Genomic DNA, 12,963 nt, shown 5'->3' with positions numbered 1-12,963 from the left:
TAGAGCACCAACCGTGGATGCGCTGTGCAGACACAAGGATCGTTGTATGAATATGCACAAGCAATGTAATTACAGTGGTTTATGATTCTCAGTGTAACTTAAGTCAATTCTGTAATGTAGATATGACTATATACAGTATTTTGTTCATAGGCAGCATATACAGGTATTTAAATATACTGTCACTTTCCGATCAAATGTAAATATTCTAAGAACATAAGAATGGCCATACTTGGTCAGACCAGTGGTCCATTTAGCCAAGCATCCTGTCTTCCAACAATGGCCAATGCCAGGTGCTTCAGAGGGAATGAACTTGAGCAGGCAATCATTGAGTGATTCATCCACTTCCAGCTTCTGACAGTTGGAGGCTAAGGACACCCAGGGCACTGATGGACCTATCCTCCATGAACTTATCTAATTCTTTTTGAACCTCATTATATTTTTGACCCTCACAACATCCCCTGGAAATGAGTTTCACAGATCGACATTGCATTATGTGAAGAAGTACATTCTTCTGTTTGTTTTGAACCTGTTGCCTATTAATTTCATTGGGTGACCGCTGGTTCTTGTGTTCACGTGAAGGCGTAAATAACACTTCCTTATTCATTTTCTCCACACCATTCATGATTTTATAGACCTCTATCATATTTTCCCCCTTAGGTGTCTCTTCCAAGCTGAAAAGTCCCAGTCTTTTTAACGTTTCCTGATGCTGAAGCTGTTCCATACCCTTAATCATTTTTGCTGCCCTTCTGTACCTTTTCCCATTTTAATACCTTTTTTGAGATGGAGTGACCAGAACTGCACGTAGTGTTCAGAGTGTACCATGGATTTATAAAGTGGCATTATATTTTTCTGTCATGTTATCTATCCCTTTCCTAGTGGTTCCTAACACTGTTAGCTTTTTTGGCTGCTATTGCATATCGAGTGGATGTTTTCAGAGAACTACCCACAATGACTCCAAAATCTTTCTTGAGAGATAACAGCTAATTTAGATCCCATCTCTATTTTGTATGTATAGTTTGGATTATGTGCATTACTTTGCACTTATCAACATTGAATTTCATCTCCTATTTTGTTGTCCAGACACCCAGTTTTGTGCAATCCCTTTGTAACTCTTCACAGTTTGCTTTGGACTTACCTTGAGTAATTTTGTATCGTCTGCAAAATGTGCCACTTCACTGTTTTATTCCTTTTTCCTCTCAGGTTGTGTGTGCTAGAGTATGCACGTTTCGCTTCCAACAGAGATGGGGGTGGGGGAGGAAGAAAATATCTGGAAAGCTACCAGGATTAATTTGTTCCTTTATAGGTATTTAATTTTCTGCTGGAATAAAGTGTTGCTGTCGTCTTTAAGACAGTGTGGATCAGTTCCTTTATATGCATAATGACAGGTTTCAGAGTAGCAGCGGTGTTAGTCTGTATCCGCAAAAAGAAAAGGAGGACTTGTGGCACCTTAGAGACTAACAAATTATTTGAGCATAAGCTTTCGTTAGCTACAGCTCACTTCATCGGAATGCATCCGATAAAGTGAGCTGTAGCTCACAAAAGCTTATGCTCAAATAAATTTGTTAGTCTCTAAGGTGCCACAAGTCCTCCTTTTCTAGATATGCATGTTTATCCCTTGAAAACTACACATATAAGTGAAATGTTCTGCCACCATAACAGCCTCATTTGGGCCTGTGGCACACTGAAGCTGAGGACTCTTTCCTGGTCAATTTTATGCGTAGCCTATCAATCATCAGATGGAATAGGACTTTGCCAGCTTTTCTTTATCTTGTGTTGCATCACGACAGGTTGCACAGTCCAAATGATGCAAAACTTCTGAGCATGCAAAATTTGAGCTGATTTGAGTGATTTAATGACTGTGTAATTAAACTGGTAGGGATTAAAAGGGCAAGATGAATGGCTAGGGTGTGAGTACAGTAACTCTCACTTAATGTTGTAGTTATGTTCCTGAAAAATGTGACTTTAAGTGAAACGATGTTAAGCGAATCCAATTTCCCCATAAGAATTAATGTAAATGGGAAGTGGGGGGGTAGGTTCCAGGGAAATTTTTTTCACCAGACAAAAAACAAGCATACGCACAATATAAGTTTTAAACAAACAATTTAATACTGTACACAGCAATGATGATTGTGAAGCTTGGTTGAGGTGGTGAAGTTAGAGGGTGGAATATTTCCCAGGGAATGTCTTACTGCTAAATGATGAACTAGCACTCGGCTGAGCCTCAAGGGTTAACTCGTTGTTAATGTAGCCTCACGCTCTACAAGGCAGCAGGAATGGAGGGAGGGGAGACAGCATGGCAGAGACACACAGAGCGTGTGTGTGTGTGAGAGAGATGCACATTGTCCCTTTAAGTACGCTGACCCCACTCTGAGTACATCACCTTTTTAAATATATCAGGAAGTTGAGAGAGCAGCTGTGGCCAGCAAGCTCCTTCCCTCCTGAGCCCTGTCCTGTGTTCCCCCTGCTCTATGGAGATGGGGTGAGCAGGGAGCAGGAGCACGGGGGAGGGGGGACACCCTGACATGAGCCCTCTTCCCCCCCCCCCCCCCCCCCGCACACCAAGCAGGAGGCTCCAGGGAGCAGCTCCAAGGTAGAGGGCAGGAGCAGCACATGGCAGTGGGGGGCAGGACAGCTGAACTGCCGGCAATTGAGAGTCTGCTGGGCGGCTGCTGCACAGGGAACATAGGGGAGCAGGGAGCTGATGGGGGGCTGCCGGCCCACCCTGGTTCCATGCTCCCCCCATCCTCCCCCCAGCTAGCTGCAACAGGCTGCTCTTCCTGCAAGCAGTGGACAAAGCAGGCAGCTGCCAAACAACGTTATAAGGAAGCATTGCACAACTTTAAACAATCATGTTCCCTAATTGATCAGCAGCGGGACGACTTTAAGTGAGGAATTACTGTACAGAGCAGTCAAAATAGACTAGTCGATTTACACTATTTAAAAGCATAGTAGTGTTTCTTGGGTACAAATATGTGCTTGGTTCTCTGCACCCACAGAAGAGTGAATAAAGAAAATATTAAAATATTTGCTTACTGTGTACATGAAATGTGAATTTCTAATACTTGTAATTTTATTTCCAAACAGATTTCTGCAAACATGTCAAAGGTAGTTTTTCCTCCTTGAATTATAAGCACACAGAACGTTTGAAGTTTTAAACACATCTGGACCACAAAATAGACATCTGAGAAGTTAGTTGCTGTAAAAAAAAAAAATAACCAAGTCTAAGATGTCTATGCTAGTTAAAATAGTTTGAATGGTGGTTTTTGTTATACTTATTTTCACTACAAGTGTTTTGATGAAAACCACAGACACTAAACTAGTGTAAACCTTCTTCATGCATGGTTACAGCTTAAATATTTACAAAAACATACAGAGTACACTCAATTAATAGTGAGGTCCTTACTTAAATCAACAAAAGCAAAACAAGGCAGTTCAGAGTTAAGGCTGACATTTTAGTTAACTCGTTATTATGTAAAATATTGAGTTAAGGACCAAAAGTCAGCCATAAATTTTAACTTCCCATCTTCATTTGTCTTACCTTAATATTGTTTAAGTAACATTTTCTATATTTAATAGTTTCTAGTAACATGTTTAAATGGTTTTGTTTTGTAGAAATAGCTTAACAATAATATTCTTTTTTCCTTAGAACTGAAGGAACAAGTCATCATGGGAGCATTTTTAGACAAGCCAAAGATGGAGAAGCATAATGCCCAAGGGCAGGGTAATGGGCTACGTTATGGGCTAAGTAGTATGCAAGGTTGGCGAGTTGAGATGGAGGATGCACATACAGCTGTTATTGGTTTGCCAAATGGACTTGATGGATGGTCATTTTTTGCTGTATATGATGGGCATGCTGGATCCCAGGTTGCCAAATACTGCTGTGAGCATTTATTAGATCACATCACTAGCAACCAGGATTTTAAAGGGTCCGATGGACCACCCTCTGTGGAAAGTGTAAAGAATGGAATCAGAACAGGTTTTCTGCAAATTGATGAACATATGAGAGTAATCTCTGAGAAGAAACATGGCGCAGATAGAAGCGGGTCAACAGCAGTGGGTGTCATGATTTCTCCTCAACACACTTACTTCATCAACTGTGGAGACTCAAGAGGTTTACTTTGTAGAAACAGGAAGGTTCACTTCTTCACACAAGATCACAAACCAAGTAATCCACTGGAGAAAGAGCGTATACAGAATGCAGGTGGTTCTGTAATGATTCAACGTGTGAATGGCTCTCTTGCTGTGTCTAGAGCTCTTGGGGACTTTGATTACAAATGTGTCCATGGGAAAGGCCCTACAGAGCAGCTTGTCTCACCTGAGCCTGAAGTTTACGAAATTGAGAGATCAGAAGAAGATGATCAGTTTATCATACTGGCTTGTGATGGTATCTGGGATGTTATGGGAAATGAAGAGCTCTGTGACTTTGTAAGATCCAGACTCGAAGTCACTGATGACCTTGAGAAAGTTTGCAATGAGATAGTCGACACCTGCTTGTACAAGGTAGCCAGAATTTTAAGAGGAGAAACCTATTATGTTTTCAGTAAAGTAGTAGGAGTTTTTCTGTTGTCAACAAGATGAAAATAAATTTCAATTCAGATCTATAGAGTAACTGAAGTTTAGTTTCTGTACAATTTTGTAACAATAACTATATGAGGCAATCATTCCACTGTTGAGCCACTTACTAGAATGCCATTGGGGATATAACTAGGAGCAGCAAATAGTCAGGGCACGTGGACTTCAATAATGGGTCTCCTTATTTGTTTAGAAGTTTTTTAAATCATGTAAAGATATGTTGTGCTGTATGGCAAGCTAGTTAGCACTTTTAAAAATGACCAATGGAAATAACAGTGCCCTTTTTGCTGCTTCACAATGCAATAAAAATGGATTTTAAAACATTTGATAGAAATATCAGGTCTTATATCACGTTTCATATAGAGACTGAATTACTTGAGAATTGGTGGTATTGGCATGAGTGGAAAATTTAGTAGCTGAGGAGAAATGATCTATTTCTAAGATTAAAGAAAGGAAATGGAAAAAATATATAAGCAGCTTTTATACCTTCCAAAGAAGTAAATAAAGGCCACAAACAATTTATTTTTTCCTCTTCTGTCACTGGGGAAATGTAGCGTTTCTGGCTGAATCATGCCAAAACCATACAAAATGACTGAACTTTGGTTTCTAAAATTAAGAACTTCAATTAACTACTGAAATTTTTGATCTGATTTTTTTTAAATTGTTCCTTATATAATTTTACTTCTGCATAAAAAAATCTTTTCTTGTACAGTTACTTACAGATTATTACATATAGCTTTTAGCTGTCCAAGAGTCCAACTAATTACATCTGCTCAAGAAGACAGGCACAATTTTTACTTAATGAATACAGATTTTGTGATTGGTTTTTGTATGCAATGAGTCCGAATTCGTATGTTTCTATAAACAAAATGAAAGGTTGTTCTGTTGCTTAATAGGACAGACTGAACATTGTTAAAATTTCATAGTTTGTTTTAACTTTCCCTAGACACGCATTTAATCCTATTTATAAAACTGAGCTTTGATATGCAAGCTGTAAATAAAGGCAGGATCGCATCGTTAGTATTGGCACCATATCTCTAAAGAGGTGTGAAACAATGACCCCGTTAACTATGTAATAGTTTTCTAGAGACGAGGTGGGTGAGGTAATATCTTTTATTGGACCAACTTCTGTTGGTGAGAGATATCGGAAGACGAGCTCCACAGAACTCTGGTATCTCTCACCAACAGAAGTTGGTCCAATAAAAGATATTACCTCACCCACCTCGTCTCTCTAATATCCTGGGACAAACGTAGCTACAACAACATTGCATAAATAGTTTTCTATCATTTTAAAAAGTTAAACTTCATTCACTGCCAGTTTTTCATTTATAATTTCAGCTGCGCTGGTACGGGAAATGTAAATACCACGGGACAATACTGATAGGTTTAGGCGCCAATCTTGCAAATACTTGCATCCGTGCTTACCATTATTCACATAAGTAGTCTCATTGGCTTCAATAGGACTACTTATGTTTAAAGTTCAGCATCTATGTAAGTGTTTGCAGAATAGGGCCCTTAACAGTTGGAAAATCATTTGAATCAATATTTAGTACTTTTTTCTGCAAAGCATGGTTGTACAGTACTGCATTCAAGTATTTTATTAAAGTTGTGCTTATTTTGCTCACTTGTGTTCTAAAAGTTTACATAGTGAGAAATATTTCTATGTGCAAATGAAAATGTGTATGTCACAAACACTACTTCCTCTTAATGACTGGCCCTTAGGCCTACTGTGGGGAACTGTTTATGGAAAATGCACACTTGATGCTAGCAATATTTTTAGGTGTCTAAGTTGGGTTTTTTGATTTGCTTTATAACTGGCTTCAGATACCTTAAATGTTCCTATTTAAGCATTTAATATATCTACAGCTAATGTAATCTTTCCCTCCAAACAATATTAATATTTAAGCAGGATGGAAACAAGTTTTATAAATCTCAGTAATAAATCTCCCATGTTAGTTTTGCAAATAATTTCAGCATTCAGCAAGACGGGAGTCATCAACTTGTAGGCTCATTGTAAACATCAATCATGAAGAAAAAAGTTAACAAAGTATATTTAAAAGCTTGTTTGTACTGAATGATGCTCAACATGTAGACTTCTTGAACAGTTATTTGTAAACGTTACCATTTTTTATTTAATGGTATGATGGAAGAAAAGTATTCTAATTTCACATGAGCAGCAAAATATTTTACTTATTTAAAATTTTATTTTTTATTTTAATTATTTTAAATAATTTTATAAACTGCTTTGATATGGCCTTGGGATAAAATCAGTGTGTATTACTCACTGGATACAGGATATTGTCTCATCTGTTCTTGTTTTTTTCCACTACCAGGGAAGTCGAGACAACATGAGTGTGATTTTGATCTGTTTTCCAAGTGCACCAAAGGTATTGCCAGAGGCGGTGAAGAGAGAGGCAGAGTTGGACAAGTACCTGGAAAGCAGAGTAGAAGGTGGATCATTTAAAAAAAAATAAGTAGCTTTGTTTCTAAACAATCCCCCAAACAACTAAACTCTAACACCTGTAGGGTTTTTTTATTAAACCTTTAAGTGCCGTTGGACATTTAGGCTGTCTGCACTTGGAGCTAGGAGGTGTGATTTCTAGCTTGCATAGACGTACTCATACTAGATCTCATTGAGCTAGCGCTCTAAAAATAGTAGCGTAGCTATGGTAGCGTGGGCTGCTTTGGACAGTGGCACAGGCTAGGTACGTCGACTACAAATGCTCCTGGACCCTGAGATATACAGGCAGGACGGATAGCCTTTGCTGCTACTCGCTGCTGCTCACCGCTGCCCTTGCCATTGTGGCAACATTACTATTTTTGGAGCTTACAAGAGTGTCTCTACATGAGTTGGGAATCACACCTCTAGCTCCAGGTGTAGATGTAGCCTGCATATACATCTCTGAAAAAGGCACTCCTATATTCCGTTGGATGTATGCTGTATGTCATGACAAAATGCTACTAAAACAGAAACTGCAGAAGCTTATGGCCCTGGAGATTCTATTTAGGATGGCAGAGGAAAGTAATCTACTTGTGCTCAAAGTTCTTGATGAGTCCATTGGCATCACTAACTTCAGGCCAGTAAATTCTGATTCCTGGCATGTGCATTTGAATGAAATCTGGCAGCATATTTTTGAAGATGGTAATTTGAGTGCCATTTTTCTGTAAAGCTATGTACAATTACATGGCCCTAATAAATATATTGTATGATAATTTAAGGGTCACAGCAATGTTACTGTTAACATAATAGCACTTGCTAATATGATTATATTTAAGAGTAAAAGCCTATCAACATTTGTGTTATAGCTAAACCTTAAACATTCCTACTGAACTGAAGCTGGGCATATAATGTACAATCCTGCCAGTAACCTTTTTAAAAGCAAATTTTATTTTCATTTGTGTTTTTTATATTTTAAAAGGGAAAGAGAAGGAAGTGTTGTTTCAGGCACTTTGTGCCATATAACTAGAAATGTGTTGACTTAAAACATAATTTAATAATTTTGTAATCTGGACTGTAGTGCCTTTGGGTATTAAAAACTGAAGCAGAGATTGGGGTTTAAGAAGCAGCTGCCACTGATGTGCTCAGATCTCCTAAATATTAAATTTCCTAAATATCTGAAACACTTACTGTACACATGCAGTTTAGTATAAAGATTAAATTAATATTTTTCAAATGGAAACATATTGAGGATATAGCTTTTAATTAATCATAATCATAAGTTATTATGAATGTATCATGTTAATAATATCTAGAGTAAGAGTCCCTAATAGCATACATTGGCGTGATATACCCAGCTCTTAGGGTTTGTCATATCAATGACTGATGAATTATATAAATGCCCCATGAACTTTTTTTCCCCTTTTAACTGTTAACAAAAATCTTGGAGATTGGAGATTTGACTTAACTCTAAGGCCAAAGTAAGTTAAGGTCGCATCTCCATTAACTGATCCCATTGGCCTGTGTGTATTACAGTAGATGAAATGGGAACATCACGTCCAGATATTGCTGAATGAAGATCCTAAGTATTAGAACTGCATAAGGTTATGCTGTAGGGAACAATGCATTTGTTTGGTTGCTGAGTTTCTTGCGTTTTTAGAAATAACATATTTCAGGGACAAGTGAAACTTCATTTTTGTCTGTGTGAATGGGGAAAATTTACATGACATAAAGCACTTTAATCCGAATTCCGTGGACACATTTAGAAAAATATATTGCTGCTATAGAGTCCACACTTTGTTTTAAAGTTATTTTCCTTGGACTTAAACATCTTTTCCCTTTGATAATGCACACAGAAACAGTATTTACACTTTTTATTATAAGCAAAAAATGCAACCAGATAGCAGTTTATAACATAACATAGTTTCAGAACTTACAGTCCTCACTAGCATGAGTGAAATTTTTGGGACTTTATGTGAGAAAGGTAAACTCAAGCCACAATGTCACTTTATTACATTAAACTTAACCATATTTATGCAATTAAAATAAGATTGTTTCATGCTGGAAACTTAATATACAGTATTGTCTACTGAAGTGGGACTAATATGGCCATTGCTGAAACTTTCAACACTGTGCTGAATAATCTTACTACTGTTATCTTGAAATGCCTTAGTAATAATGCAGTTTTTAAGATTTTAAAGCTTCAATTTCAGTTGAAGAAATTGGTAAATGTAAAGAAATTCTGAAAGTAGTTTTTACCAGTCTGTAATGTCTAATTTAGAAAATTAAAATACAATAAAATGGAAATTTTGTGAATGAGCACTGCAGTACATAGCAGTTATATAACAAAATAGGCGTTTGACCAGCAAACATAGTCCAAGTAATGAGGTTAGATTATATTTTAATATAAATTTTCTTGTTGATCAATTACATAAAAGCATTTTTCATCCCATAATGTGCAGTAAAATCTTATTTTAATGTTTTCATATTAAAGTTTGTTGTACTTACTGCTGTAAAGAAGGCCCTGTATTGATGGCCATCTTGAAATACAAACGGGAATAAAAAAACCTGGCTGATACAAGAAGGTTTCTACTCTCCCCCTTACACCTGACTATCCTTCACTCCTTTAACCTACATTCTTGCATCAATGTTGGACGCTTCTGTGGCTCACATTTAGAGCTGAAAATGTCTAACAGGAGGTGAAGTAAGAGTGACAAAACATCTTTGTGCAATCCCTTTCCAGTAAATCAGTGTTGCTTCTAAAAGGTTTTGAAAACTTGCTGGCTGGAAAAGATTAATCAATCATTCCCAGATGTATTACTCTAGTTGCACTATTACTCCAGTTACTGAGCTGGTTTAACTCACTTTTTTTTTTTTTTTAAATTAACATTCCTTAAACTTTTTGACTCATTCTTTAAAACACATTTTGTATCATATACATACATAATATAGTAACAAATCTGGTTATAAGATGCATGTAATCCACGGAATTAATTGAAATTGATAGTTTTAAATTAACTGGCCATTTTTCAGCAAAACCTGAAATGTTAGATTTTTAAGAATTTTATATGAAATTTCCATTCAAAACCGAAAATAAATACATTTTGATTTCTTTATTTTTAGTGTAAGTACATTTTTTCCCCACTGTCTTAAATGATGAAAACATTTAGAAGGTTTAAATTAGGTCAGAGAAAGGGATGCAAGATGCATTGAAACAAAAGATAATTTAATAATTAAAAAAAAAAAAAGCAATGGATTGGTTCCATTTGTTGTCATCAGTGTTATTTCAGACTGTATCTATAGTTTTATCAGAGTATAAATGTATTCATTTAGTGGTGACTGTATGTTAAATGTACTGCAGCTTTAGGTTGTGAAACTGTGTAGTTTAGGCAAACTATAAATCCCTTTATTTTTGTACAGCAGAACTTTAGCTTTAGAATGATGTAGAATATACTAGATGTTGAAGATTACACAATAAAGGAACTTGGCAAACCAAATCTGAGATCTTTGCTTTTTATTCAGATTTAATAGTGTTAGAATTCTCTTTACTAAATGCTAGATGGTAAAATATGAATTTTGGCCATAGTTCTTGAGAAAGTGGGACATTTGAGTTTTGAGATGTTTGCCTAATGTGTAGTGTCACATGTTGGATTTCTTTCCTACTTAAAATGTAGAACTAAATAGCTAATACTTTGTACTGCAAATTTTGACATTTGGTTATTTTACTGCAAGTAAGGGTATGCCAGTGTTTCCAGTGTCAATTACTTGCATAGAATCTGGCGGCAAATTGGACTAAAACTTTTTGCATGGAAGGTTGCATCCCAGAAAACCTGTTCCGTGCACACAAATCAGTTCATGAATTTGTACTATTTTTTTTATTTAAAAGGAAAGTATACTGGTTTTAGATACTTTAGTGTAACAACTCATCAATATGAGTTTAAAATGGTATATCATACATCTTGATTTTTTTTTTTTGAGTATTGGGATAAAAAGATAAGTTGTCAAAATATTTAAATTGAAAGTGGGTTCTCCATGTGTTCAAACTACTTTTTTCAAATACATTTTGGAAAGATTTTACTACATAAAGAATATTTAACTGTGCATGCGCATTTTTGTACACTTGCCATGACTTCCACTTGGAGATCAGCAACTACAAGCTGATTGATAAAGTATCCTTCTTAAATAATGTCTTTGAAGGAGTTTATAGTGTATTGAGAAATGTATATACATTTAAATGTCATGGGATAGTAGACAATTCTCATTTACCTTGTAAAAAAAAAAATTTTAATGGATTTCACAAAACTGGAAGAAGTCTGATTCCCCTCCCCCTCCAGAGGTGATAACTAACTTAAATTCAGCTGCAGATGTGAGTGTTCAACACTTCAGAAGATAAGGCTTAAGAAATGTAGCTATCTGTAACTTTATTCTTAGCACACTTTGCCGTGGCTACTGTAGAGAGTCTCTTGCTTACCTGATGAGAGGTGGATTGTGTTTGTTGTATGTAAAATCACCTGCTGTTGAAATACCCTTTGAGTTAAGGACAGAGTTCTATCTTAACTCTGACATTCTTGGCTCTTGTCTGTTTATGCGTGATGACTTTTAATGTTTTTATGTTAATAATCTGCAATCTGGTATAACTATATAAAGCATATTTTAAACAAAACACCTAACTTCTTGTTTCTTCAAAATATTATATTTTCTACCATGGCAATAACCTTTTAACATCCATTCATATTAAAAAAAAAAAAAAGACATTAAAACCTGGCTTTTTCACAGGATGTTTCTTTGGCAAAATACAATAATTATGTTCTAGTGAAGCCTATTTAGAACTACCTAGTTTGTTTACCTGTTAAGATACCCTTTGTTATGTGATATACTAATCAAAATGATTAAAATTTTGGAAGTATAGAACTATGTGAAGAACAGATCATAGTTGGTATTTTTTTTTTTTTTTTGTCAAATATACAATAGCTTTTTACAGGTACACTGGCTTTTTTGTTGTGGCACCAAAGATTAGTGTCCAACATGGTAAATGCTGTCTTTTAAAATGTTAAACTGCTTTTTGATAAAACTGAGTGTTTCAATCTTTTCAAGTTAAATTTGGACTGCACTTACAAAAAAAGTACTTCTGATTCCCAGAGATCATAAAGAAGCAGGGTGAAGGAGTACCAGACTTAGTCCACGTGATGCGTACGTTAGCAACTGAGAGCATCCCAAACCTCCCGCCAGGGGGTGAATTGGCAAGCAAGTGAGTCTACGTTAGTGTAAATGTGCTTTTGGTCTAAATTAATACTTTTTGTAAGGCCACTCTTAAAAATAAATTGAAATAAGGTTTATGGGGACAAAAGGGCATCATCCATTCTCAACTAATATCTTTCACATTTTGATCTGTTTTAAGTTCGGAAAGAAATCCATGCACAAGACCGTGGTTGATTGTGGATGATAGTTTCTAAAATTAAAAATATATGAATGTCAAACTATAGTTGCAGAAAGAATGGACTGCTTTTAAGGGTGGCCTCCTCTGTTAATTGTAGCTTTAAAATGTTTACTGCTTTTACTTTTTAAGATGTAAGGGAAATGTAATGCATATAATGGCTCATTTTGAAAAGTAGTTTATGTACTTAGTTAACAAACAGCGATTACGCAGTGCATTTAATGCTTCACTTGGCAGCTTTCTTTGCTTTTGCTTTTTTGTTAAATTTATATCTCTTTTCTAGAATTATAAATGAGCTCTTTAGCTAATTATCCCTTTAAAGGAAATTACTGCTTCACCCTGGCTAAGCAGGGGATTGAATTTAAAGCTTTATACAGATTCATTTTGATTGTTGTCTTGAAGAAATAGTCTGAAACAGACTTACTAATTTTATACATTAGCATTAAACCATCAAAGAATTCAAATCTCAAGCTCCTCTGTCCAGTAAACCAAGCAATTTTAGTACAGATTGCTCACAAAC

The 12,963-nt window shown here is 36.0% G+C and overlaps 1 protein-coding gene across 1 annotated transcript in view; it reads left to right on the top strand.

The window, feature by feature from the left end:
• The window catches only part of PPM1A (protein phosphatase, Mg2+/Mn2+ dependent 1A), a 54,316-nt gene that overhangs the window by 27,937 nt on the left and 13,416 nt on the right, over window positions 1-12,963 (top strand). The window contains exons 2-4 of the mRNA XM_074956415.1: window positions 3,647-4,500; window positions 6,906-7,023; window positions 12,149-12,257. Coding sequence (XP_074812516.1) covers window positions 3,667-4,500; window positions 6,906-7,023; window positions 12,149-12,257 — 1,061 coding nt within the window. The 5' untranslated portion in view covers window positions 3,647-3,666. The remainder of the gene's footprint in view (window positions 1-3,646; window positions 4,501-6,905; window positions 7,024-12,148; window positions 12,258-12,963) is intronic.

This window comes from Natator depressus, chromosome 6 (assembly GCF_965152275.1).
Source record: "Natator depressus isolate rNatDep1 chromosome 6, rNatDep2.hap1, whole genome shotgun sequence".
Lineage (NCBI taxonomy): Eukaryota > Metazoa > Chordata > Testudines > Cheloniidae > Natator > Natator depressus.
Note: the sequence above shows the minus strand (reverse complement) of the source record. Positions and strands in the feature narration are given on the sequence as shown.